General features: G+C 46.6%; 2 protein-coding genes across 2 annotated transcripts; both read right to left on the bottom strand.

The window, feature by feature from the left end:
• Window positions 1-1,053: 1,053 nt before the first annotated feature.
• Window positions 1,054-20,423, bottom strand: LOC106655471 (titin-like). Its single transcript, XM_014375882.2, has 6 exons — window positions 20,095-20,423; window positions 8,795-13,248; window positions 4,013-4,146; window positions 3,397-3,891; window positions 2,355-2,609; window positions 1,054-2,265 (listed from the first exon to the last, which is right to left on the bottom strand). The coding sequence occupies exons 1-6, from the start codon at window positions 20,217-20,219 to the stop codon at window positions 2,059-2,061; spliced, it is 5,670 nt and encodes a 1,889-aa protein (XP_014231368.1). The 5' UTR covers window positions 20,220-20,423; the 3' UTR covers window positions 1,054-2,058.
• Window positions 20,424-23,277: 2,854 nt separating this feature from the next.
• Window positions 23,278-26,582, bottom strand: LOC106655472. Its single transcript, XM_014375883.2, has 5 exons — window positions 25,395-26,582; window positions 24,191-24,738; window positions 23,758-24,087; window positions 23,540-23,571; window positions 23,278-23,457 (listed from the first exon to the last, which is right to left on the bottom strand). The coding sequence occupies exons 1-5, from the start codon at window positions 25,398-25,400 to the stop codon at window positions 23,321-23,323; spliced, it is 1,053 nt and encodes a 350-aa protein (XP_014231369.1). The 5' UTR covers window positions 25,401-26,582; the 3' UTR covers window positions 23,278-23,320.
• Between the last annotated feature and the right edge of the window lie 1,225 nt (window positions 26,583-27,807).

Raw genomic sequence — 27,807 nt, 5'->3', positions numbered from 1 at the left:
ACGGTCGAGCTCGGCTAGTTAGACTTGTTGTGTTGTCGTTGCGATGCTGTTTTTTGTTTCGTTATTGTTGCCAAAAGTCTGCTTTCTGTCTTGTGGTCGCGCAAAGCGGAACACAGGCCTTTTACCTCGATGCGATTATAATGAGATTGGGCGACACACACGCACACTTCATGTACATATATTAATAACTCGTGACCTGGTCTGCGATCGTATAATATACGGGAATTATATATGTGCGACTCTTTTGCGATATGTCTGAGTGTGTGTGTATGTGTGTACGATGGCGACGGACGACGAGCTTAATTTTCAGGTCACCGGCGCCCCCCCGACTTCTCTTTCTTGGTGCTGTATTGCACCACACTCTATATACCACGCGCTTGCTCGACGTTTCGCAGAAAAGCTCGTTTGATCAGCGCCTTCGAGCCGGAGCTGACTGATCTACGACGTGCGACTGCAATTGCCGCACGTAACGGAAAAAAAAGGAAACCACAGCGAAAGATTTATTTATGTATTTTTATTTAACCTTTTTTTTTTTCATGAATTATTTGGTGTATGATTTTTTTTTTCGTCGTTGGAAAACGATGCTATCGGGCTATTACAATATGTTTGACGGATTTAAGTTGGATTTTTGGCTGATTAAAAAAAAAAACATTATAACGTCGATAAATAAAAAAAGAAGAGTAACTATCTGTCATGATTCCATCCTGAGTCTGTGCACGTGTGAGTTTGGGTTGTCATGCGGATACGATGAGTGTAGAGATAGATTTTATATTGACAGATATATTAGGTACGGTAATATTTTTTAAAAATTATTCAACAACAATTCAGATATTCACATAAACACTATTTAGCAAATCGAAACATATCACATTCACATATCATATATTCGTATAGATTTCTAACAAATCTTTTCTTTCCTCGTCGTCATCTTTTTTTTTGGGCAATTTTCGTTTCTTTTTTTTTCAATATAATGAATAAATAAACTATATGCACGATTTAATAAATAAAATATGAGGTACAGTTACAAATAAAACAGAGAGAAAAATTATCATCAGTCAACGATCGTAGACTAAAAAAAATATACAATAACGAATATATATTTATAATACGGACGAAAAAAAAAGAAATCGCAATTCTCTATCCATTTTCTCATTTGTATTGCATATAGTGATATCTCTGTATTCAATGATAATAATAATAATTATATTTATAAAGTGAAATAATCGTATTTCAAAAAAAAAACATTTAGCGTATACGTAATATTATCTCGACAAATACAAACTAACATTTATAAGTATATTTTTTTCTTTTCATTCAATTTTTTTTCCTCATTATTTACAAAAGGTTCGTGAGAAAAAAAAGAGTATGCATAGCGAGAATCCTTGCTCTCTTCTCTCTCGCGCGCTCGTGCGCAAAGACTCCAAAGTGTTCGAGCGATGCTCCGTATAGGTGACGATCTTTAATCGACGATTAATTTTACCATATTCTTGCGATTTGCATAAATGCAGGTCATTTGAAATGAGAAAACGAGAGAGTCATCGATATCGCGTCCAAAATCACGGTACAAAAAGTCAATTTTGTTCGAAGAAACACGTGGGTACATTCCAGCCGTCAAACACTTTGGACACGCCTCTTCCTTGCCGGCTTTAACGCACGAGTTACATTATGTACAAGCCGGCCACCGCTCGATTCTCGAAAATTTGAATATGCTATATTGTGTGTGCTCGCTCGAGCTTGCAATGATCCACTTCACTCGCGTGTCAGTGCCCTCTTGACATCTAGCAGCAGCAGCAGCAGCAGCAGTAACAGCGACACATTAACGAGAGATACGGAGTAAGAGTAAGAGAAAAAAAGGCCAGAGCACATGGCGCTCGTGTGAATTACGACGACGACGACGGCTACGACCTCTTCCTAACTTTTTTCTTCTCTCTTTCTCTCTTTCGAAGTTCGGTCGCATCGAAACGTCATTGCTCATTTATTGCTCGTACCGCTGTCAGTGTCACGTATATAAAATCAATATTTTTTTGTCGTCACGTATCAATTATCATTAAGCGCGCTTCAATCGGTGGCGTTGGGATTCGTGTAGGAGAAGCCCCGGAACACGTTCTGGTCCATCGAGGTGAGTATCTGCTCGGGCACGAGCGTCAGCCTCGGCCGCTCGGCGGTGAAGGCCGTGTCGAAGTATCGCGTGTCGAGGGTGTGCTCCACCGCGGGCTTGAACGGCGGCTCCAGGGTGCGCCGCTCCAGCTTGTCCCAGGCGATCGTCTATCGTATTTCGAAGACAAAAAAATCGTTCGTTAAATCAACGAAGAAAAAAAGGTAAGGTATATAAAAATAATTGGATCGATAGTTACGCAGAAGAACGAGTGACAGGCGATCTCGTGGCCGGGTATGCGTCTGCCCGCGTCCTTTTCCAACAGGCAGACGAGCAGATCTGTGGCGCTCTGGCTGAGGTAGCGCGGAATGAAGGGCCGCTCGTTGCAGATGCTCCAGAAGAGCTCGTCCTCGTCGCAGCCCGAGAAGGGCGACTGACCGGTCAGCATCTCGTAGAGAAGGACGCCGAACGACCACCAGTCCACGGCCTGATTGTACTTCAGGCCCTTGATGATCTGCAGAAAAAATTGCGCAAGCGTTATTAGTGTGTATAACAATAAAGAAAATTGCGGGCTTGATATACTGAATTTACTTTCATTTTTTTTTTCTTGAACTAAAATAAGATCTTACGTATTAATATCGACCGTAAAAGTTTTGACATAAGTTCTTACGTAAAAGCTGGCTCATTTGGAAAGCCCTAAATACTAAAGTAAGAGTAAGAAATTTGGTGAAATTTTACCTATCTTGACCAAAATTATGTACAAAAAGAGAGATTATTTCTTTTAACTTAACTAACCAGTTTTTTAAATCTATGATTATTAGCTAGGAAAAAATTATTTTTTTTGTCAATTTCGCGTGTCGCAAGATCCTACAAGTTATTGTTTACAAGTATGTACTTTCAAGTAAGTTATCATTTGAATTTTTACGCAAGATATTACTCATATATTTAGGGCATTTGAGTTGTAAGTACACGAAGAAATCTAAGTAGAAAAAATTACTATATTTTATAGTAAAAATATTACAACTTTGACTTATGGCAAAATTTACAATAAAATGTACTAAAAATCATCCGAAACATAATAAAAATTACGATAGTAATAGTAAATTTTGTCATAAGCCAAAGATCTCATACTTTCAGTATAAAATATAATAATTTTTCTTATACAAGTTTCTCTTGTATCTCTTGAAAGATCTTCTAAAGAACTTGCATAAGAACTCGTTCAATAACTTTTTCAAATTTATTGTCTTTTAATTCAATAAATAAATATGCATGCAATATTTTCATTTGAGAAATACACGTACCTCCGGTGCCATGTAATCGGGCGTGCCGCAAAACGTGTCGGCCGTCCTGTCCAGGAATATCTGCAGCTTGCACATGCCGAAGTCGGCGATGCGTATGTGGCCCTCGTAATCCAGCAGCACGTTGTCCAGCTTCAGATCTCGATAGACGATGCCCTTCTTGTGGAGAAATATCAGGCCCGACCAGATCTCCGCGGCGTAGAACTTGGCGCGCGCCTCGCTGAACCGGCCGCTGTTCTGTATGTGAAACATGAGATCGCCGCCGTTCAGGTACTCCATCACGAAGAACAGATGCGAGGTCGTCTGGAACGTGCAGAACAGATGGCAGAGATAGGGATGGCGTGTGGCCAGCGTGAGGACTTTGCGCTCGATGAGGGTGCACTCGACGTCGTCGTCCTCGAGCACGACGTCCTTCTTGAGGCACTTGACCGCGTAGACGCACTCGGTGCCGCGCAGCTCGGCCAGCAGCACCTTGCCGAAGCTGCCCTTGCCCAGGACCTGTGTACAAATTATTATAGAGTATAAAAATATCGATATGTTTGTTGTTTTGCTCGTTAACGATCGTATATAGAGTCGTCGTCATCAATAATAATAAACGATAGTTAATGCTCGTACTGACCTTGAGGAAATTAAAGTCCGTGACCTCGTACTTCTTGAATCTGGGCAGGTTCGTGGCCGGCGGCGTTATCCGCCCGCTGGGATGGTAGGCGTCGCCGTCGGCGTTCTTGTGATTGTCCGAGGATTGGGAAGGAGCTGCGCGTAGAATTATACAAATTAGAAGTTGAGCTAACATTGATTTAATAATACAACAACATAACTCTAATTGTATTGTAAAGTATTGAGACTCAACCTTTTTTCAACAAAAAAACATGTCCTGCACACTCGTTACATACAGTAAGTACTACGAACTCGACAAACAAGAAAATAAAAATAGAAAAATACGATGAGCCTTCGAATACAGCATATGGCTATACATTGCATATGCTGTTAAGCTCTGCCATACATGCGATAATGGGGATTAAAAAACAAAATCGAAAGGATATGGTTGGTTCTTGTTGTTGTTGGAAAAAATACATGCGAGGATGAAAAATACACACAGAAAGACAAACAGTGACACAAGCACGTGTCTATGCATTTTATGCACATATAGTAGTCGATACGACTTGCATGACCATGCAAATTTTCTGACGCACGCGTTTATTAACCATCACGCGCATAAAATACAGTCGCTCTCTTTCCGTCTCGTATGCTGCTGCCGCTGCTGCACACGCATGTCCGTCGCGTATGGCTCTTGTGAGAAAAATTCGTAAAAGCGCCGGACAAAAATATTAATACTCGCACGAGCGGGAGATGTATTTAAAAAAAATGCCTGGATATACAAGCGAATGCACAAAAGCCAGCTCTGTGCCTCGCTCATACCGCACGAGTGCGTGTTTGTTGTGCGTGTAAAACATAATGTAACGTGCAGGAGAAAAGTGCAGCTGCTGATTCTGCTTTTTTTTTCTCGTTCTTTCCTTTTTTTCCTTTTCTCGTGCACATTCATATTGCAGCATATTATATATACAGATACACAAACTCGCACGTACGAGCCGTGAGATTCTAAAAATATAGCAACGACGACTCGCGTGTATGTGTGAATGTGTGCGTTCGCAAGCTCATGCGCGTAACTTTAAATGCGTTAATGCACGCGTGCGCGCGGGGGGTAACGTCGCTACAACGTCAAATTTTTTATCCCATCGTACGCGACAAAATTTTTTTTCTCCCGGTCACAGTCCGTGAGTACGTTAGTGTGTGGATCAATCGTCACCTAGTTGCGCGAGATCGGCCGCCGCTTCTTTTCCTCTTGCTATGTAATATAAATTGCATACTATATGGCAGTTCACTCGATACGAAGCGTATTTCGCGTATATAGTAATAATGATCGCATACGAATATCGCTGCGTAACTCGTGTGTACGTGTGCGCATGTATACGAGCCGAGAGTTTTTGGCTGCTCTTCTGACATTATTCAAAAATAGACTTGGCCGTTCGATGTCACAGCGGCAGCGGCAGCAGCTTTACACGCGCGCATACATCTTTATTATGAGCTTTATGTGTGTGAGTGCGTGTGTGTGTGTACGTGCAGTAGAGGAGATGCCGTCCGCGAGTACGCCACACAGTCCTCGATTCGCACACCGACGATCGTCGCCGTCCATCATACGTTTGCCTTATGAAAAAGCCTGAGACGAGAGAGACACGCGCGTGCAGATCACGAACGCGATTCTCGGCTTTGAGAATCGATGCGATCGTATTCGAGACTCTGGTCGAGCTTTCAGAAATTGACGATCGGCCAACAGGTTGCGCTCGACCGACAAAATCGGTATAGGACCTGCTTTCCCCAAACCCACAAACACTCCCCTCTTTTTTCCTCCCTACTTCCAACTCTCCCTCGTATGAGCTCGCTCTAAACTCGAGAGCTTAAATCGTGCGCCTCAAGGTCGTGAGCTTTTCGAACTATTCGATTTTCTTTCTCTCTCCCTCTTTCTTCCTCTGCCTTTTTTTTTTCATCGATCGATGTTGTGTTGATCACCGGTCGACGATTGACGATCGCGTCGCGTCGTTGTTTCACGAAATTTCTTTTTCCGTTTGTCCCCCTCCGAATCGCAGTGACGTCGATAGTCTCGCGCGCGCGGTTTATTCGTTTTTGTTTATCTTCCACCGCGTCGTCGTCGTCGTCCCATTCACCGCGAGACACGCGAAATTTGTATTTATCGTATACATTACAAACAGTCGCGCGTTATCGACGTCACGTGAAATCATATTTTTAGAGCGTAGCGTGATTTTTTAGTTTCTTTTTCTCTTCTCAATTTTTTTTTTTTTTACGTTTTTTACTCGAATGTGATCAATGCCTCGATACGCACGAGTGAATCGATTTGTCTCAGCCGATTGAGAAAACAAAGTTCGCACACACACACTCACAGGCCACGTGTCGTTCGGATATTAATGCACAGTTTCGATAATTGAGTAACGTCCGCAGTCATCCGTCTTCGCGACAAAACACCGGCTAAACCATCCCCCACGCGCACTCACACCGATGCGTTATACATGTGTCCTCTCTTTCGATACGTATAACAACGATGCAGCGTTGAAATAGCTGAAAATAGCTTGAGAAAAGCAGCTGTTTTTTTTTGCGAATAGCATGTGTGTGTATGTATGTGTGTGTTTGGGGAACTAATCTCACCGAGTGATTGCTGCTGATAGCGCAGCTCCTGCTGCTGCTCGACGACGCCGTAATAGCCCTGCGGCCTGAGCCGGCGTCGCACGAAGGACTTGCGGCCGACGCGCACGAACGACGGGCCCGATTTGCTGCTTGCGGTGCTACTACCTACGGATTTATTATATCGATTGAATCTAAAATTTTTGCCCTGGAATCATCTGAATCTCGCTCTTGTCTCTTATCAATTGGACTCGAGATAACTCCAGGACAAATAGTGCTCGACGTGTAAAGTCAAAACGATGTAGAAAAATACCTGCGCTTTCCTGCGCCATGGCGCGCGATCCGTATTACTATATCAAAAATATAAATGCGCGGCCGGTCGCTGATTGGTCCTCGCGCTCTCCGAGTCACGGATGCACTACCATATTACCGCAATCGAAGAAAGAAACGAGCTCGAGTTTCTACGATTTTCCTCGCGAAATTTCCTCAAAGATGCGCAGATCGCGCGGCGTGGCTTCGGACCAATAATTTCGCGCGCGCGCAAAGAAAAGCAGACCGCGTGCGTTGTGTACGCCACAAACATGCACCACACTCGACGCGTCGATGACGCGATGACGTTCGATGCAAGAGATCGGTATGCGTTTGCAACGCGAGCTTTTCTGCGAGCGCGCGTACTGATCCATAGTTCGGCGGTGGGGAAGAAGAAAAGGTGCAGAGAGTCACTAAATGCATTTTTTACGCGTGTTCTCGTAGCAGAGCTGAGAATAATCGGCAAATTGATTTTCTTGAATAGAGTCCGTTCATTTGCGGCGATGAACGAATTTAACGCGTTGTAATATCGTCGCGTGCTAAAACCCGGTAGAGCGAGAGAGCCAAGAGCGAGCCAAGTAGGAAGACTCGTCGAAGCAAATCATCGTTATTATCATTATGATTATTATCAAACGGAGATTTTCTCGTTCTTTTTTCCCGCGTTCTCGATTTTTCAAGCTTTCAACGACTACGTTACACACCGACTGCATACGCGTATTTTTTTTCCGCGGGCTTGTTGTTGTCCTTCGATTACGCAACGCGCGACACTTCCTTCCACGCCAAGCCGCACCCACGAGATGAACAAAAAAAGTCTCGAGAGTGACATATTGCGTATTCGAATGTTCGTCGCCGCTAAAAAGCTCGTGAGAGCTTTTTTCAATACGATTAAGTGTATGATATATAGCAAAGCGTATAATACATCGATGACGAAGCTCTGTGCGCGCACGCACGAAACGGCCATTTCTCTTTATAATGAGGTGTGCTGCTGCGTGACGATTGCCAAAAAAATAATCTCGATCGGCATATATCCACCTGCATACGTAAGCTCGTACCTCTTTTACGTTTATAATTGTGCGCGCGACTTGCAGCGTACGGTATATTCGGGTCGATAAAGTAGTTCGTGTTTATAATATGTTTGTGCGTGCGTATAAAAAGCGTCAAACAGCAGGATAAATTTTTCAGCGGCAGCAGTAATCGTACGCATGAGACACATCGACGACTATGAAAAAGATCAAACACACAGCGTATAGCGCCACTATACGCCGCCACTTACTTTTGAACTGTACCGTTTGCAGCAGCTCGGCCATGAGCTTCTGATTGACTCCGCAAAGATTGCCCGTCAATTTTTCGCATTTCTTATGGCACACCAAGTCGCAATCTGATTTATATATTGGAATTCGTCATAAATATATCGTACAGAAACAAAAAATCAGAAGCTTGGCCCGCGTTTATAAATCGAAAATAGGTGGAGGGGGGCAGGGATCGAACCCGATTCGTATATCAAAAGGGTGAATTAACTTTTGCGCGACGCGACGAAATCGATAACTCATCTCTCGGGGTATAATATATATGTACGCGTTGACGGACGCGCATACACGATGTATTATATTATTATCCAATTTTTATACCTGCACACAGCACGTAGCACACAGCGTGCGAAGTATGCAGTCGCGCACCTACACACACACACGTGCTACCCGATCGCTGCCAAAAATCGCGATCGTCATTCGATATCGTTACGATGTGGCGGCAGCGACTCGTCTCGTATATAAAATATTAAAAACACCAAAAACGTAAACACATTGTTGCATTAGTAAAAAAAAAAAAACTCACAACGGTGTTAGACAAGTAAAAAAAAAACACATTATATAATGCAGATCGACGCGGATCTTCGTACTGGAGAGTCTCGGCGATCCGTCGAAGCCCGAGTCGTTGCTCCTGGTCGAGGCGAGCCTCTTGTGTCCCTCCAAGCCGTCCTCGTTGCTGCTGCCCTCCTCGGTGCTCGTCGTGTTGCCCGTCGCCGTGCTCCTCGTGCTGCCCGTGCTGTCGCTGCTCAACGAGGGCGTCCTCGACGGCGGCTTCTTCCTCTTCACCTTGGCGCGGCGCACCTTGCGCAGATCGCGCGGCGTCGCCGTCAGCAGTATGGCCGGCGTCTGATAGAGCAGCTTCGAGAGATCCGAGGGCCGCGGGGCGCTGGGCGAGTTTCTGCCCGACTCCTGCGACATCGCCGAGCTCGTTGCCTTCTTCAGGGCCGCCGACGTCTTTTTCGTGCCGGTTTTCTTCGTGCCTACCTTCGAGCCGCCGCTGCCCGCCTCGGCTTTGTCGGACTTCTTCTTGGTGCCGGTCGTGCCGGACTTTTTCCGCTTGACGATCTTCTTCTTGGTGGTGGTGCTACTGGCAGCGGTGGTCGAGGCTACCGAAGCAGTGGACACTCGCGGACTCACCTCCTTGGAATTGATCGGGGTCAACTCGTCGTCGGCATTGTTCAGATTGTCCTGGTTCGTCCACTTGGAGATCTTTTTCACTGTGCCGCTCTGCGACGGCTGACTGTCCTTGCGAACAACCTCCTCGCTGGATATGCTCGCGTCGTCTTGCTGCTGCAGCGGCTGCGGTTGCTCTTCGCGCTCGAGCGACTGAACCGAACTCTCGACTGCACTCGTCTCCGTCTCCGTCGTCGTTGTTTCGCAAACTTTCTCGCTCGGAATTTTAATCTCGCTCCAGAAGTCTATTTCCGGCGGCGCGCCCGTTGACTTGTTGACGGCGCTGGAGCCTACTTTCTTGCCGTCCTCTTTATTATTATCGGCGTCGACTTTTTTCGTCGGCTCGGCGGCGGGCATCAAGACGACCGCCGCGCCGGTCACGATCTTGTCCGCCGAGTCCGAGTCTTGCCTGATGCGCTTCTCGATCTCGATCACCGCCGCTGTGTCGACTCGCCTCTTGCCGCCCTTCGCGGGCGCGAAATCGGTAAACGATCGCGGCGCTGGCTTGTCCGTGGGCGAGGCCGATTTCGGCTCCTCGGGTATGTCCGCGAGATAGCGATGATCGATCCGCGGCAAGTCGCACTTGATCTTCGTCTGTTGCTGCGGTTGCAGCTGCTTCTTTTCCGGCTTGCTGGGCTCGAGCTTTTTATTCGTCACCTTGTTATTGGGGGTTTCTTTCTTGAGGGGAGTCGATTTGTTTTCCGGGACTTTTACTTCTTCTGCGATCGGTTTCGACTTACTCGTAATTTCAACCGCTGCCTCTTTTGGTTTTTCGGGTACGGGAGATTTTTCTTTCGACGGAATTTCCCGTTTGGGTGACGCTTCTTTTTCCACGACTTTTTTCTCCGGACTCGTACTTTTAACGAAAGGCACAGCTTCCAATGGTTTTTTCACTTCAGGTGCCGGCGACTTTTCCTTAACTTTTTCAGGAGCCTTATCGACGGCTAATTTTTTCACCGGACTCTTACTTCTCGAAGATTCCGATTCGGGTATCGGTACGGTCAACTTTTCTTTCGAGTCTTTGGATGAAAGCTCCTTCTCGGGAGACGTCTTTTTCTTCACCAATTTTTTCTCCGGACTCTTGCTTTTCGTGAAAGGGTCGGCAGCTTCGGTTTCTGACTTTTCTTTCGAGTCTTTGATTGAGATATCCTTTTCGGGTGACGATTTACTCTTAATTAACTTTTTCTCCGGACTCTTGCTCTTTTTGAAAGGTACGGCTTCGATTTCCGACGTTTGCTTCGTCGGCGCGGGTGATTTTTCTCTCGATTCCTTAGCCGAGATATTCTGCTCGGGTGACGATTTACTCTTGACTAATTTTTTCTCCGGACTCTTACTTCTCGAAGTATCCGATTCGGATATCGGAACGGTCAACTTATCTTTCGCTGAGAGCTCCTTTTCAGGCGACGTCTTTTTCTTGACTACCTTCTTCTCCGGACTCTTGCTCTTCGTGAAAGGTGCACCTTCGGTTTCCGATTTATCTTTCGACTCTTTGACCGCAATATCCTTTTCCGGCGACGACTTCTTCTTGACCAGCTTCTTCTCCTCTACCACTGCTGCCGATTTCTGCTTGATCGGTAAGTCTTTGACAGCTACCTCTTCCGCTTTATTAGCTTCGCGCTTCGCTGGAGGCGGCGTGGCCTCTTTCTCTACTTTTTTCGCTGCTACCTCTCGAGGCTTCTGAACTTTGGTTTCTTCGAGCGGTGCAGCTGCAGCCGCCACTGCCGATTTCACAACGAGTTCGTCGCTAATCTTTCTCGGCTCATCTCGAGCCTTGGTCACTTTCGTCACGCTTCTCTTGTCTTCTGGATGATGACGATGCTGATGGGCAGCATCGTCCGTCTCGTCCCACCACTGCACGAACTCGTCGGCGCCGCCTCTCTGACCCGCACCACCAACACCCGCGCTACTCGTATCACTACTGTTCTTGCTGATGATAAACGCGTCGTCGGTAACGTCTGCGACGACGTTCAATGGCCGCTCGGCGGGCGCTACTACTACGTCGTCTAGTCGACTCGTCCTGTCTAGCTGTCGATTATGACGATCATCCCCACTAGTAGCGACGGAGCTTTCTATCTTGGCAGGCCTTGACTCTGCAACAGCAGTAGCGACGCAGCTCCCGCTGCTTTCCTTCCTCGATTCGTCGATATTAATTGATAGCCCGTCATCGGCGCCAATGCGTCCCTGACATGCTGCTGTGACTGCTGCTGCTTCTGTTACCACTGCATTCTGGCTTGTATTCAGCGTCAAGTAAACACTGTTTCGTCTCGACGAATCGACGTGCTGCTGCTGCTGTTGTTGCTGCTGCTGCTTTTTTTGTTGACGCATCGGCAGCGACACCTCGGCGGCTACGGTGGCAGCCGCGACCTCCTGACGCCTCGGCGCTGGAAGTCTCACGCTCTCGCGAAACTGCTCGAAGGTCTTGACGACGGACGGCTCGGCGGCGGCGCTCGTCGTCACGTAGAGGGTCGAGAAGTCGCCCACGCTGTTGCAGGCCTCGATTTTGAAGTTGCCACCGCTCGTGCTCGTTGGCGTTGCGGGGGTAGTGGACTCGTTCGGCGCCGACTGGGCTCGTTTCAGCTCGATCCTGGTCTTGTCCCTGGCGGCAAATCTCGTCGGCTTTTTATCCTCGACAATGGTTTCGGATTCTTTTTCGATTTCATTCTTGTCGTCGTCGTCGATGCTCTTCGTTGCATCTTGAGCTTTTTCGATCGTCGTCTTAGTCTTGGTCTCGGGCTGCTCCTTCTGAACTTTGACGATCGCTTTCTTCTTATCCGCGATCTTGATTTTATCCACTTTGGCATCTTTCGATTTGATTTTCTTCGCCTTCGGTTCCTCCTTCTTCTCCACGACAATCTTCTTCGAAACTTCCTTCTTCGCCTCGTCGATCTTGTTATCGATGATCAGTCGCAGATCGTCGCACTTCTCCCGGTCGTCGTACTCCATCTCCTCCTCGACCTCCATCACAGGCTCGGGTATCTCGATCTCGATCAGCTGATCGTCCTCGGCCTCGCTCTCCACCGGCACCGGCTCGATGCTTTTCCTTCGTTTCTTCTTCTTGGCGGTGCCGTGTCGCGTCGCCGTCCTCGTTTCCTCTTTCGCCACCTGGTGGTCGTGGCCGACGCTGAGCTCCTCCTCGGTACCCGACACGTCCGAGCCTGTACCGGGCAGCTTCATGGCGTGCTTCTTCACGAAGGTGCCCCGTCTGACCTCGCTCTCGATCTCGGCCTGCTCCTCGGCCACCAGAGTGTCCAGCGCCACGGCCTGGGCCGCGTGCAGCCGAGCCTCGCGCTCGATCTGCTCCGGGTCGAGGGGCTGCACGTCGGCCGAGGAGCGACGTCGGGTCATGCGACGGGTGACGCGCCGCCTCATCGCGGCCAGGATGTCGTCGTCGTCGTTGTCATCCTCGTCGTCTTTGACGGAGCTCGGAGACGTCAGCCCGAGGCTCGCCTGATGATACAGCCTGATCTTGGGCTCGTCGGGCTGCTGCTTGTCCTTGATCAAGAATTTCTCGACCAGCAGCTCGCCCACGGTCTTTTCGTGTCGCTCGTTGTACTCCCTGAGCGCCGGATTGTCCTTGAGCGCCTGCGAGCGTATCTTGATGGTCGGCCGGTCGCGACGCAGTCGATGCCTCTGCTGGCGATCCTGTGCCGACGACGACGACGCAGCATGATGATGATGGCTGCGCAACGAAGACGGTGGTTTGGTGACGTCGATGTCCGCCGTGTCGATGGTGCGCCTGATCGGCCGGACGAACGAACTGGTGCTGCCCGTCGTGGAGGCCGACTGGCCATAGCGACGCAGCACGACGATCGGCGACTCGGAGATCGTCGACAGGTGCGGCGAGTAACGCGCGGCGATCGGATTGTGGTAACTGCAATGAAAGAAAAAGAAGAGAGAGAGATAAAAAATAATTCGGTATGCATGAGGTTGAGATTTGAGCTCGCTCGACCGAGACTATAAAACGTGAAATTTTAATAGTCGAGAATGTTTTATTTATTATTTAAAAGCCAAATGAGTCGCGGACGAGCGACAAGTCGTAAATAATTTGTGTGCAAAAGTCTCACTTAATTTTAATGTCGTAGAAAATTATACGAGTGTCCGACCCGAGCTAATTTCAAATGCTATAACAGAACTGTGATACGTGTCGATTTGTCTAAATGATTCACAACGTCGATTCTCTCGTGCTCATATTGTATGAAACGCGACAATGGTCGCGATAAAATTTCGAGGAAAATAATCATTATACCCACTACTGCGCGGCCTACGAATTATAATACTTCAGAGAATTAATTTCGTGAAATGAACCTATAGCCCCCAACGAAATTTTTAATTATAATAATGCATCAAACTCTACTATATTACGAACGACTCTGCCAAAAATTTTCAAGTTCTGGAATTCGGTGCTGCTGCGCGAGGCATTTGCCAAAAATCATAAATTAGCGTACGCGTTAGAGTTTTAAAAGCCTGCGCACCATCCATTCGACGCATTAATAATCAACGAACGACGACGATTCACTTGAACTTTGCAGTGAGCGCCGGGCGCGAGACCAATTTACTTTTCAAGAGCGCAGGAGCGATCATATACGCGAAGTAACAGCACAAAGAAGATCCATATAGCAATTAGCTTGCGACGATATTAAAAAAAAAAAAAAAAACAAAAAGAGGACCGTCGAGAGCAGTATGTCGTTGGCCCGCCCCCCGGCGACATCTCAAGCATTTGGCATTGAGACTTCGTATTTGCCCAAGACGTATATGATTTATTATAATACTCGCTCGACACGTAACTAATTGTTAAAAGTATTGAAAAAAGAGAAGAGATGGATGGAATTTTTCGAATTTGCAGTCCTGCAAGCTCGATACTGTAATATCCGTACCGATATTCGCACACACACAACTGCGTATCTATATTTCTAATTATAACAAAGTCAGTAGTTCAGCGCCCTTCGATCGATCTTCCGATGAGCCGAGAGAGAAGCCGAGAAACGCATACATGTAGAGAGAGCTGACTTTTTCGAGAGCAGGTGCCAGATAGTAGTTAGCTCGAGCCGCGCGCACCGGCTAAATTTAAATGTCGCGCGCCCGCCCGCCCACCCGCAAGCACTGATGCTGTGCTGCACTATAAGGCAGCAGACACGCAGTAGTCGCGCGAGCTTTTTTCACGAACACTTGTTGCGAGGTTCGGCTAGGCTGCTCCTTTCTCTACACAGCCGCCGAGAGTCACGAAGATCGGCTCCTCTTTTCCGTGGCAATACTTGTACGCGGGGGGAGGAATATAATTTATCGCCGCGCGTTTAACGTTCGCGCCCGAATTTTTTTTCGTGTTGGCAGCAGCGTATGCCCGAGAGGCGTTCCAGATTATTAAATCGCACGAAGCTTTCGAGACGATTTATACAAATCTCCCCGTAAACGAGCTAAAAAATAAATAAAATAATACGCCGCGTTTTCGAGGATAAGGAGACACGGGTCACGAGGTCGTTGTTTTTTTTTTCTTTCTGCTCGACCATTGCGAAATAGTTTAAAAGCACAATTTTTTAAGCGATGTATTTTCTTTCTTTCTTTCTTCTCTTGTTTACCGAGCTCGTCGTCGCTTAGCGAAATTGAGAGCGTGAAGAAAAAAAAACAAAAACAACAACATCAACGATGATCGCTCACGTGGGCATACGTGTTACATACTTGCAACCGCAATTAACGATCGTAGCGAAATTGCGTATCGTCGAAAACAAACGTCGAGTTTAACGGGTATACAGTCCGCGTTACGACGACTCTGCCTCGATATGAAAATAAAACTCGCAAGCTCGAGAGCGAAAGAGAGGCACCAGAGAGAATATGTATAGTTACGTAAAAGCAAAAAAAAATGTTCTTCTCTCTCTCTCGATGCGCTGTATAGACGATTATTACGTGCATTATAATTCGATTTCTCGCAAATGAAATCTTCATCATAATTATATATCCGATCTGCTAAAAATACGCGCGCGAGGAAACTTTTGGCACATCGGGCTCTCGCAGCTTATGCGGAGAGGGCCTGCGCGACCGCGTATCATATTTAGATATAACTCGACGATGATTCACGATCGTCGCTCGCCTTTATCAACGCGTATATATAACGTACAATTTTGCACGAAAATCGCATAAAATCGTCGCGTACGCATCGCCGGAACGCAGACCGATTTTTTTGCGCGAATTAATGCGTTTGGATCCGAACGTAGATGGCAGACGTATGAAAACGATGAAATATATAGCCGATTCAAGGTTACGGTAAAGCGTCGTCGTCGTCGGATCGTTGCTTCTTCAATTTGTAAGCTTTAACGACGCGTGTATCGAGCTCGAACGACGCATATACAGAAAGATCGATTCGATTTCCGCTAGTGCGAGATAACAAGATCGTCGCAAGCTCGCGAGCTTTCGAACGGTAAATATTTTTTTTTTATATACCGTTCAAAATTTTCCAAACAAATGAACGGAAAACAATTGGAATCAACGCGTACGTTTCTATTCGGCCTATTGCGTTTATGTGCAAATAGAGAGAGAGAGAGAGAGAGAGGCGCAGCTTTTTTGACAACTCGCCAGAGCAAAAATCTCTCTCTAAACTTTATTATACATCGTGCGTGCGTGCTTATACACGCGCCGAAGTCGACGTGAAAAAAAATATCAAGAAAAAAAGTTCAGCTCTCGTGGGTGTCTCCTCCGGTAGTATAGTCAATGATACGATACGACGACTATACGACGACGGAACCGCACAACCGATCGAGCGCGTGTCTCGATAACAATAATAATTATAATTTATCGAGTCGATAAACGCTTCTCGTCGTTCGTTGTAAATATAGGCTGTGTTGGTCCACTCGGATTATCACATAAATACGTAAATATTGTACGCGCAAAAACTAGCGAATTCTATATAGGCGAGGCGTGTGTAAACAATCGCTATACACGATCGTCGAATACGCGCAATGATCGCGACGCCCAACGAATAAACGCGAGCAGGAGGTGGTTCAACCCGAGCGTATAATAATATGTCCGTGCCGCCGCCGCTGTTGCCGCTACCGCTCGCGTTATGTATACAAGCGTTAACATTCGAAAATCCGCATCGCGCCGCGCCGCGCGTGAAAAGTTATATTTACTCGCGTGTGCATGCGTTAAAGTTTGAAAATCTAGGACAGTTCTCTCTCTCTCTCTCTCACTCACTTTGCGCGATTTTCAGCAGCAGCAGCGAAAGCTCAAATGCAGATCGGCGGCAGCGTGTATAGAAACGACTGGAATTATACATCAACTGCGACTCCGGCATGTGCGCGCGTTAAAAGAGTCGCAAGGCAAAAATTCGTAGGTCGATGTGCGTAAGACGGTATATCTTTGGTGTACCCTTAACAAATCGTTACAACGAAATTGCGTTGTTGTTTTTTTTTTGCACCGACTTTGGCGGCTATTTTTGTATTTTACAAGCGCTTCGAAAAGCGATTGCGACACTGCACGATGATCGGCAGCAGCTGCTGCTGCTGCTTCGGCTACGGGCTCTTCTCGTGTAGCTCGACGCGTATATTAGCATTGAACTTGTTAAAAACAATAAAAGCGAATGCGCGGGGAGAGACAGACGTTAGCTAAGATTTGGAAAGGTGCGCCTAACGCGTAAATCGTTTACAAACTTGACCCTAAAAAGAGCAGTAGCGGAGAGGCGGGCAATAATTGTGAAACGAACTCGCGCGTCCAAAGCCAAAGGCAATCCGGTGTAAATCTTATAAAACGCGCGTATAAATAATCGAATTCCGAGCTTTAATCATAATTAATGTATACATAAGTTTCGAACATACTTAATTGCTCGAAGATCTCGACGATTTGCCGATGATTAACGATATCTATTTTTACGCCTGTACGCATACCCGCGTGCGCGCACGTGTGCGATTATTAGACACCTGCCGATCGTGCGTGCGTTGATAGCTACATTGTCAAAGTTTGTAATACGCATGCTATACAACGAGCTCTGCAGATGTACGATCGGCTCGTGCGCGCACGATATGCGTAACGCCGGCCGACGACAGACGAGAGATTCTGCGCGATGCGAGGTGTACTACACCGTGTCGTGTAGTAGTGCACCGTCTTTGATGATTTCGCCTCGTGGCACGAGGGCTACCATTGAATTTTTATTTATTTCTTATTTGTTTAATCCCCGAACTAATTGGCATTTTCTCGAGCGCGCGCGAGACGCGTAAATTTTATACGTATACGACGCAGCGACCGAGAGAGAGAGAGCGCGAGAGACAAAGAAAATAGCGAGCCGAGAATTTCGATAATTTTAATGATGATGAGTTAATGCATATAATAATAATACGTACGCTTTGCGTGTGGACAACACTTGGCAACCGGTCGTACCTTGTCTATACCTGTGCGTACGAGTAACAATTGCCGATGAAAACGACGACGACGACGACGAAGAGCTCGTCAATGACGACGACGAAGACGACGCAGACGATACTAATGAGACAGGATACCTGAGAAATGAGTGTTAAATGATATACGCATTGTTAATTAGGTCAATAATATTAAGGACAAATCGTGAAAATAGTCGAGGTGATTAGTCACAATGTAAGAGATGAAGAGTGCAACAACAACAACATCGACGAAAAAAAAACATTGAAAAAAAGAGAGAGAGAGAGAGAGAGACAACGGTGCGCCGGGGTGACGACGATCGTCTTCGTCGTCGTCGTCGTCTTCATCTATACGTCGTCATTGTCGTGATTTGGCTTCTAGATAAAGAATCCGGGATAAATAGCGCGCGCGCATAGTTCCATGAATCGGCTGCGGATGCATCCACACACATCTGACCCTTATAAAAGCATACCGATCGGCAATGAGCTCGATATCGCACACGCACACGAGAAAGAAGAAAGAGAGAAATGAGAACGACGCACACCAGTATACATCTCGAGCTTTCGCTAGGTTTGCATCTGCGTCACATCGATCGAGATCGATCGATCTCCGGGTAACCAACGCGGAAGGCGGATGGATTGCGAGAAGCTCAATTTTTTGTTTCAACTCTTCTTCACTTTTTTTTTTTTAATTCTCCTATGAGCTTTTGTGGAGTATTTTTAGAGAGAGATAGAGGAACATTTACGCGAGCGAGAGACCCTTTATGCCACCTGATTTATGAGTCTTGGCGACGGCATTTTCTTTCGCGTGCGTACGCGTCGTGAGTGTGTGTGTATTTAAATATGCTCGCACACACACACTTACACACACACGAGAGCTTCGAGGTATATAACACACGTGTGGCGATCGCGTTCGTTCGTGTATGCGGAATAAGATAAAAAAAAAAGACAGAGAAAGAGGAGAGCTTTTTGACATTCCCAAAGTGCCAAAGAGTGAAAGTGCGTACGTGAGATTTTTTAGCCGGAAAATTCTCCGCTGCGTGCGCTGCTTTGATTATTTTTTCGAGGTAAATGTTGTGATTGACAGCTCTCTGCGCAGTAATGTGTACGCGTGTGCGTCGATTCGTCACAATTGGGTGAAAATGTAATGTTTTTTTTTCACGTTCAACTGCAATTTCTGTCTCGAAGGTTGTTCTAGATCGGAATTATAATGTACATTTTGTAAAAATAAAAGCGCCTCGATGCGTGTTTCAAAATGTTTCATCAATGTATTATAGGATATTAGTCGAGATAGAAAGCATTTTAAAGCGTAACAATACAAGAGCGTTTCAAAATATTTTGTGAAATTTCTACGGGATAGCTGTGACGACGCGATACATCAAAAGTCATTAATATATACAATTTGCGGGCGCCCGCGAATCATAACAGACGCACGCGCAAGCACCCACACACACACCGTCAAACCATTGACGCATTCGAGAGATGGTGGAGATTTTATATCATACAGCTACAGCTTGAAATTTGTATATTTCGCAAATGTGCAATACGAGCCCGAATTCGCGCGCAAGCTCGCAAGCTCGCTCGCTCTCTCTCCGGGCACTGCGGGCGAGGGCGCGTAAAAGAGAGAGAAAAAAAAATTAACGATAGTTCTAGCGTAAAGACGCGCAGCAGTAGCCGATTTCATAACGGCCTCGTACACTGTTTGTAGACCGACCTCAAGGTCAGCGGTCGAACTTTTTTTTCACCAAAATATAAAAGAAGAGGAAAAGAATCAGAGACAAGAGTTTAAATAGCTACCGAGCTATAACGTCACTAATCACTGATTTACACTGCGAAACGTGTGTAATTTTTTTTTTTTTTCGTCGTCTAGAGATAGATACTAACTCGACCATGTCTCAGCTGGAGTGGCCCAAAAAAAACTCGATCTCGCGCGAAAATCGCTGATATCTTTGATACACGATTGACGATGCAACACTTTAGAAGAGTAAAAAAAAACAACAAAAGAGTATCGATCGAACTGTCGCAGCAGCCGATCGCGAACTAACGGATCGTGCGTGTCGAGGCCTATTTGAAAAAAAATCTGCAGCCGAGAGAGAGAGAGAGAAAGAGAAAGAACTTTGATGACGATCCAAAAATAGTCGATCAAATAAATATATAAAATAAAAAAAATAAAACAAAGCCCCCGCGGCATATACGACACACAACAGAGGCTGCGCTGCAAAATCAATACACAATAACAGTGGTAGTGCCAGGGATAGAGAGAGAGAGAGACAAATCAATCACACATCTCGTGTATATATCGCATTTTTATAGGCTGCGCACGTATGCGCGTGTATACGAAACCACTGCTCTGCACCTACCGACTGACACCCGTCATTAACGAGCTGTGATTGGCAAACGAGCTGCTGCCTCCTGCCGCCGAGCCGCCGATCGAGTAGTAGCTGCTGCTCGTGTAGGGCAGGCCGCTGTCACCGTAGTACGGCATCGTGATTTCGGATTTATCACATTCACTTGTAACAACAACAACAGTAAAGACGAAGTGTAAAAAGATAAAAAAAAAAAAAGGAAAAATCCGCGGCACCACACTTGTTTCGTAAGAGACGACCGCGCGGAGACGACGACGACGAGGTACGCCGCGTGAACCGCGTGGCGCACCCGCGGACGATGGCGACGATGTTCCCACGTTTCAGGGAGCCCAAGACCGACTGACTCGACTGGCCGCACAGAGATCCGTTCTCTTCTCTCTATTTTACTTGAACTCGCGCGCGCTCCGCAGCAGTAGCGCAAGCGGCCAACCCCGCCGCTTTACACAGAGAAAGAGTGAGAGAGAGAGAGAGAGAGCTTTAAACTTTTCGCTCGAGACTTGGAGAGGAGAGTGGAGTATAGAGTATAGAGAGTAGAGTAGAGTAGTAGTAGTAGTAGTAGAGAGAACCCAAAGACGAGGTGTAGGTACTGTAAGAATAGAATTTCAACTCTTCGCTCGCCTCTCTCTCGAGAAAGAGAGAGACTATATAATAGCGTAGAGTTTGTAAGACGCGAGTCACTCGCTGATTCTTATATACGATATGCAGACGCGCGATTTCTCGGTATACTTTTCGCGCGCGAACGTGTACTCGGTGCATAATTAAGATAATTGAGAAATTTTACCCGTTGTGTCGGATTTACGCGCGCGTGTACGAAAACGCGAGTAGATACACGCAAAAGAAACCTATATAGCGTGTATGGAAGACACGAGTTTATCGAGACATTTGGAATATGACAGACGCGGATGATTTGTATTTATTATATATATACATACAACGCAAGCTCCGATGCGTTCAGACTCGAACTCGAATGGCAGAGGTCCAATAAACGAGCTTTTGGCCGCTGTGCTATATGTGCATCGCAATACGCGCTGAATGTACCGTATATGCTATATATGTGTAATATATAACCGAGGAGCGATGGAAAATTTTTGGCTACGCTAATTATTTTCCGCAAAGGAGCAAAAAAAATGTCCAGCTCTTTTTTCTCTTCCAGCAGCTCCGGATTTTAAGCACGCGTACGATCGGCATGGCGTGCGTCAATTAAGGTATATATAGGCGCAGGTGTAAGATGTGTATATAGTGGTAACTCTGCATCGAGCCGCGAGCTTTTATTATATACATATTATAAACTCGTGCTTTACGCGCGCGAATATGTGTGCGTATGTGTGTATGCGTGCGTATGTATAGTAGATCTCGCGTCGAAGCTTTGGATATTTTAGTTTTGTTATTTTAGGAATCATGCTGGTGGACGCTCTCTTCATCTCTATCTAACTCTACCTATCTCTTTCTCGAACTGTATATCGTATAATATCTTCTAATTCGTGCATTATATGCCTTTCTGCCGGGTATATAATATGTATACGTTCGACGACTCGTTTCTTCGCAAGCTCGCAATTATATTATATATACGAAAGCTGCGCAATCCGAGAAACATGTATGCATGTGTGTGTGTGTGTGTGTGTGTGTGTAAGTCGACGCGCGGCCATTCGAACGTCTTTGTCTACCCCTTTTATCTCTCTCTCCCTCGTATCGGACCTTGAGATCAAGAAAGCGACAGATTTCAACGGGGTAGATGAAAAAAGATCCAGTTCGTACCGGATACGGATAAAGTGCGAGTTTTTATTAACAAATCGATTCGATTCCATATGTACATATCGGATATATGTGTAATGTAGTAGCGTGTAATATCATTGAGCTTACTTACCTTGGCCTTGTGGCTGCTGTATAGGCTATCTGCGTGCGTGTCGAACACCATTTATTTATTACACTCGCGTAGCTGTCGTCGACAAACACGAAACTAATATTTATATAAATGATAAGAGATCTTTTTACTCCCGGCCGAAGGACGAATTGATATCGATTTCGATTGCTCGTCTCTTTTTTTATTCTTTTACCTCTTTATCGATAGAAAAATCGTCTTTTTTTTGCACGAGGTTATTAATTTTCCTCGAAATGGGATGTATTATATTCAAGCCGAGTGAAAATTAATCAACTCTCGAAATCTCGGATTTCTCGGTCTCGCGAGAATCGGGTCGCGCGACTCGTTTTTGCAATGGAACCACGGCCAAGCTTCTGAATAATATAACCAATAATCGAACATTATATATTTTAGACAAGTAATAATTATTGTACTCACCGTCGCACTTGACACCCTGTCGAAACAGACCGTAGAGCATCGAGCCGCAGTGATCGCAGAACGTCGGCGAGACGAAGGTGTGCAGCCTGAAGCGATGCGGCACGTCGACTTTGAAGCGCTCGCGCAAGTACTGGAACAGAAACATGGACAAAACACACGCGCAGACACACAAAGGACAGTATTATAATGACAATAACGACAAGAACAATGTATAATAAAATGAATGAACAATAAATCATACGCATCTTTCGGGCTTTTTCGTGTTATCAAAACAATTTCCATATAAAAATCGTGCGTATACTCTCTCCGGTGGATATACGGGAATTCCGAGCTTTGTCTCGCGCGTTTACATTATATTCGTGTGAGTCACGGGGGGATGCAAGCGTCGATCGATCGTCGAGTGCAAAGATGCAAAATAACCAGAAAAAAAAGGAATAAAGAGTAAACGAAGAACGAACGCGCGAACGAGAATAATTCGGACGTTGTCGTAGGGTCAAATTTCTCCACAGTTTTCCATGGTCTATGTCATCGATAAGAGAGAACGAGATCATCCTTGACGCGCGCTCAGCTGCTTTTAAATTCTCTCGAGCGATTTTCCAATACATTTAAATGTACATAATGCGTCACGCTCGTCTCGCCGCGTACGCATTAAAATATCGGTACACAGAAACGCGGCGACGCGATGTCCACGCGAAAAAAAAAATAATAAAAAATAAATCCTCCTTCGCGCTCATTGACGCAACGAGAGAAGAGACAAGAGAGAGAGAGAGAGAGCTCAAGCTCATTGCCAAAAATACAACTGCTAATACTCTCTCTCAGTGTACACGCGCATTACTTCGCAATGACTCGGTACTATACATATTGCACCGCGCGTTCGAAAGCTCTGTGTGTTATTTTTTTCATTTTTTTTTTTGCCCCGCGACTTTATCCCGGGTCTTCTAGGCGGTCGACCTGTCCGCTCCACAGCTCTCTTACAATGGTGTTTTCCGATTCTCGGCCGCCGCCGTTGCACTTGGTCAGGAGCTTGTTGTGGCACTTTTTGTGGACCGCGGTCAGGCAGGCTAAAAGAAAAATGTACGAACAATTAGTTAAGATTCTAAATTGCAAGTTTGCATCGAGTAAATAAAGGTATATGGTACTTACATTGACACTGATAGCCCTGCTTTCCAAAGCCCCTAAAATAAGAAAATTTTTTCATTAGAAGCCTGATTGTACACCACAGAAAAAAATCTCAGGAGTTGATCCAGCAAAAGTACAGCGAAATATCTTTTTCTAATATAGTTATTCGCTTTCGCTAGACCTACCCTTGAGATTTTTTTCCACTACATAGATGCCAAAAAAAAAGCTCAAAGTACACAAACCATAGGAATTCCTTGCACAGGGCGCAGAACGTGGGCTGGCGAAAGAACTTGGCCACGAGCTTGTGGTTCCTGACCATGTGGACCTTCTGATGCTTCACCGCGCCCCTGCGCCGCGTAATGGGATTGCCGCCCTCGCCACCAGGACCACCATTACCACCACCACCACCGGAGGCGTAATCCGTCTCGTCGAAGGACTGATGATGGGCCAGCGAGTCGACGATGGCGCGCCTCGGCACTCGGGTCCTGTAGACGTAGGAGCTGCGGGCGGCCTGCGCGGAGGCGCCGATCGGCGGCAGATCCTCCGGCTTCACCGGCACCGGCGTCCTCGTCCTGTACAAACGTCGCGACAGGTCGTAATTATCGCACGAGTGATTGTTGGAGCGATACGACATCAACGTCGAAAACATGACGAGCGAGTGACTCTATAGCTCACTTGTAAACGTAGCTCTTGGCTGCTGTCGGCAGATCTCTGCTCTCGCTGCGTGTATCCCTTTGCGTCGGCTCCCTCGTTGGTGGCGGGGGTTGCTGCTGCTGCTGCTGCTGCTGTGCCGCCGTCGCTGCTGCTGCTGCTGGTGGTGGTAATCTCGACGCCGGCGATATGGAGCGCAGCAGCGACGTCGTCGAGCTGCCCAGTGTGCTGGCGAATCGACTCGAGGAGGAGGCGGTCGTCCTCGACGAAGCCGCTGGAGAAGGCGACGAGGATGAATTGGAGGTAGCGGCGGTCGTAGCCCCACCGCCCCCGGAGAACATTTTCGAGAACAGTCCGCGTCTGGGCTGCTGCTGCTGCTGCTGCTGAACGGCAGGTGGTTGCGCCGGTACTCGCGGTATGGCTCCGGTGCGCCTCCAGAAGGCCACCTGTTCGTCATCGTTGCTCGGGCCATTGCTGTTGCCGGTACTTATCGGTGGTCCGCGGGCAGCAGCAGCAGCCGCGGCCGACGATGACGACGGCGTCGATGCCTTGGCTCCTCCGATTCGTGCCTGCTTCGATTTAAACACATCGTTTATGTTTTGCGCTACACAATAGCATCGCCCTTACATGTACAGCACGGTATTCTCGAGCATGATCGATCTCGCGCGGGGTCATGAATTCGCGCTATTTAGCTCGCGCGAGTCGCGAATCTTCAATAATTCATAAGCGAGCGCGCCGCACCACCTCCCTATATATCGATGCAAACACACATCGAGCAAACTAACCCACCCACACACAGACACACGGTCTCGCGCGCGTTTATAAGCTTTGGTTGTGAAAAAATTCGCAAACCTCACTACAGCTCTCGGTGGCTACGTGTGTAAAGTTACCGCGTACATATATATATCCAACTAATAATGACTTATGTGGAAACACACATTAACGATGAACTCGATACTCGTAGGTTCTATACTACGCTCGCTGTACATAAGCGGTCAATGCCATACAAACATATGTACCGCAAGGAGGGTTGTTAAACTCGCGCGAGCAATGTAGATCGGCGCGCGCGATTATCTATGCATCGCGCGCGATATGCAATATGCACGATGTGCGCGGACTAATTGCTCAGAGACGTCATCGACAGGCGCGATACATCTGTTCAGTTGTACAGTTATACAGTGAACAAAAAAAAAAAGATATTTTTTTTGTTTTGTTTTTTTGCACTCACCTGCATCGGCTCGAATTTTTTGACGCTTCTTTCGACGCTTCGGCACCATCAACGCGAGCTTTCAATGTATTATTATTCCGCTCGACGAGCTTTTTTTCCTCGTCTCTCTTCTTTTTCACGCGCCCGAGTAATCGTTCGTTTCACAAATCGTCGTCGTCGTCGTCGTCGTTATCATCGCGTCTCGGTCAATTCTTGAGTGTATGTTTATGCACTAACGCGTTTACTACGCACAGCACACACGTTACCCCCATATATAGCTCGCCACTGTACTACACTACTCGGGCATAATACGCACGAGCTTGCAGCAGCAGCAGCAGCATCGAGCCGCGAAGTGGAGCTTGCAGAGAGAGAGAGAGCTTTTATGGATCGGACATTGCGATATTATCATGCGTGTGCGTGTGCGTAAACTAAAAATCGACTGAACTTGGGCTGCTGCTGCTGCACGCACTGACTTTACAACACACTCGTATGCAAATATTTATACTTATAAATAAATATTCGGAGAGTGGAGAAAAAGCTCGAGGCGGCGGCGGCAGCGTCTCGTGTAGACGATCGAGCGCGATGATGATGATGATGATGATCAGCAGCAGCAGCATCAGCAGCGGTAGCATCGAAAATCTGCAAGCTGCTGCTGTTACTACTGCGGGACAACCAAAAAAGCGAGGAGAAGGGGATAGAGAGAGAGATAGATAGGAGCTGCGCCGCGAGAAAGAGAGATGGAGATAGGATAGCGGCCAGAGAGAGAGAGAGAGAGAGCGAGAGTGAGATCCGCCGGAGCCACAAATATTTCCTCCGAATATTCTAAAAATATTGCCCCGCGCGCGAGCGAGGTGCGCGTCTTAATACTCGCGTCGGCGGCGGCTACGAGACTCGCTGCGGCCGCGAGAGCGATACACCGATGCACTCGATCCACCTCGACGGGGGGCCAGCTGCTGCAAAACACACAGACACACACACACACACACACACACATGCACTCACTTGTATACTATATTATAATGTACGCGGGCGCGAAAGCACACTGACGATTTTACTCTCGGGGCGATAAAGCTTTTTCGAGCACGTTGTACAGCCGCGGGTATACCTGTCCGTGTGCAGCGAGATACGAGCGTAACAACGCGCAGAAACGAGTGAAAATTTTTTGAAAATTATCGGTCGGTGCGATCGCGCGACGACGATCGCGACGACGAACCGAACGAGGAAAAGCCGCGCACATCAGCAGCAGCAGCAGCAGTCACCACCGCGAATCGCGTCGCGCCCCTCCTGAGCTGCACCGCTGCTGCTGCGTGGTTTCGCGCGCCAACTTTTGCACCGACGTCGCAAGCTCGATACGAAACTACTGCGATGATGCGCGCGCGAGACTGCCAGCCGCTCGCAGTCGGTTCGCTATCTGTCGCGGCGCGGCTAAATATCATCTATATTCTATATAGTTAGCGAGCTTGCAAAAATTTTCGATGCACGTGTGTGTGTGTATGTACGCGAGCGGGCGAATGAGATGATACACACATACGCGCGGGCGCACATTTATTTATTGACGAATTCGAGGGAGCTTTTTTTGCTTTCGTCGCTTCGTGATAAAAGACATATTATAATATATTTAAAACGAGCCTGCCTACGATGGCCCGCGACGGATGGCCGTGAGATGATAAAACGCGCTTACTTCCTGGTACACAGATTTACTCGCGTATGAGACAGCATGGTCTCCCATATGGTTTTCCGATAGTCAATTGACTGAGTAAGAAAAGAATCGGATAAAAAAAAAGAAATTAATACATAAATAAATATCAAATGAATTGTTGTCTAAAATAATTTAAGCGATTTTCATATTGACAACTCTTGGTCGCTAGGCGATAAAAATTTCAATTTTTCCCCCGAGAGTTGGAATCTCGATAGCCGAATCGTCACCTACCTCATCATCTTTTTGAGCTCAGCCGAGGGCCCAGGCGATAAAGACCTTTTTGCAAAAACAGCCTGGTCTTATCCACACATACATAATATAAGGACATCAGTCACAAATACATATTTAAGTCTTTCCACAATAAACTCGATGATTTCTTGGTGGACATTGAACAAAAAAAATTTTCGTACTTGAGTTTCTGTTTTTGAACAGTTTAAATGGTAAATAATGAAACTTTTACACATTTCACATATTTTTATAAACGAGGTCTTTAAATTCGGCGCAGAAAAGCGTCGATTCAGCCGTGTGCTATTGTTGTTATTGCTTACTTATATTATGTGTACAAACGAGCTGCTTTTGCTACGACCGTTTCAAATAGATAACAAATTCAACGACTTATTCTCTACCAAGCTCGGGTCTACTCGTATCTCATATGTATCTTATATATCACGCATTTACTCTTACATATTTTTTTGCCCTCAGTGAACAGTTAGAAATATCGCATCGACCGCAGCA

Source organism: Trichogramma pretiosum, unplaced genomic scaffold (assembly GCF_000599845.2).
Source record: "Trichogramma pretiosum strain Unisexual culture from Peru unplaced genomic scaffold, Tpre_2.0 scaffold101, whole genome shotgun sequence".
Taxonomy (NCBI): domain Eukaryota; kingdom Metazoa; phylum Arthropoda; class Insecta; order Hymenoptera; family Trichogrammatidae; genus Trichogramma; species Trichogramma pretiosum.
The sequence above is the reverse complement of the archived record's forward strand: the minus strand, read 5'-3'. Positions and strand labels throughout refer to the sequence as shown.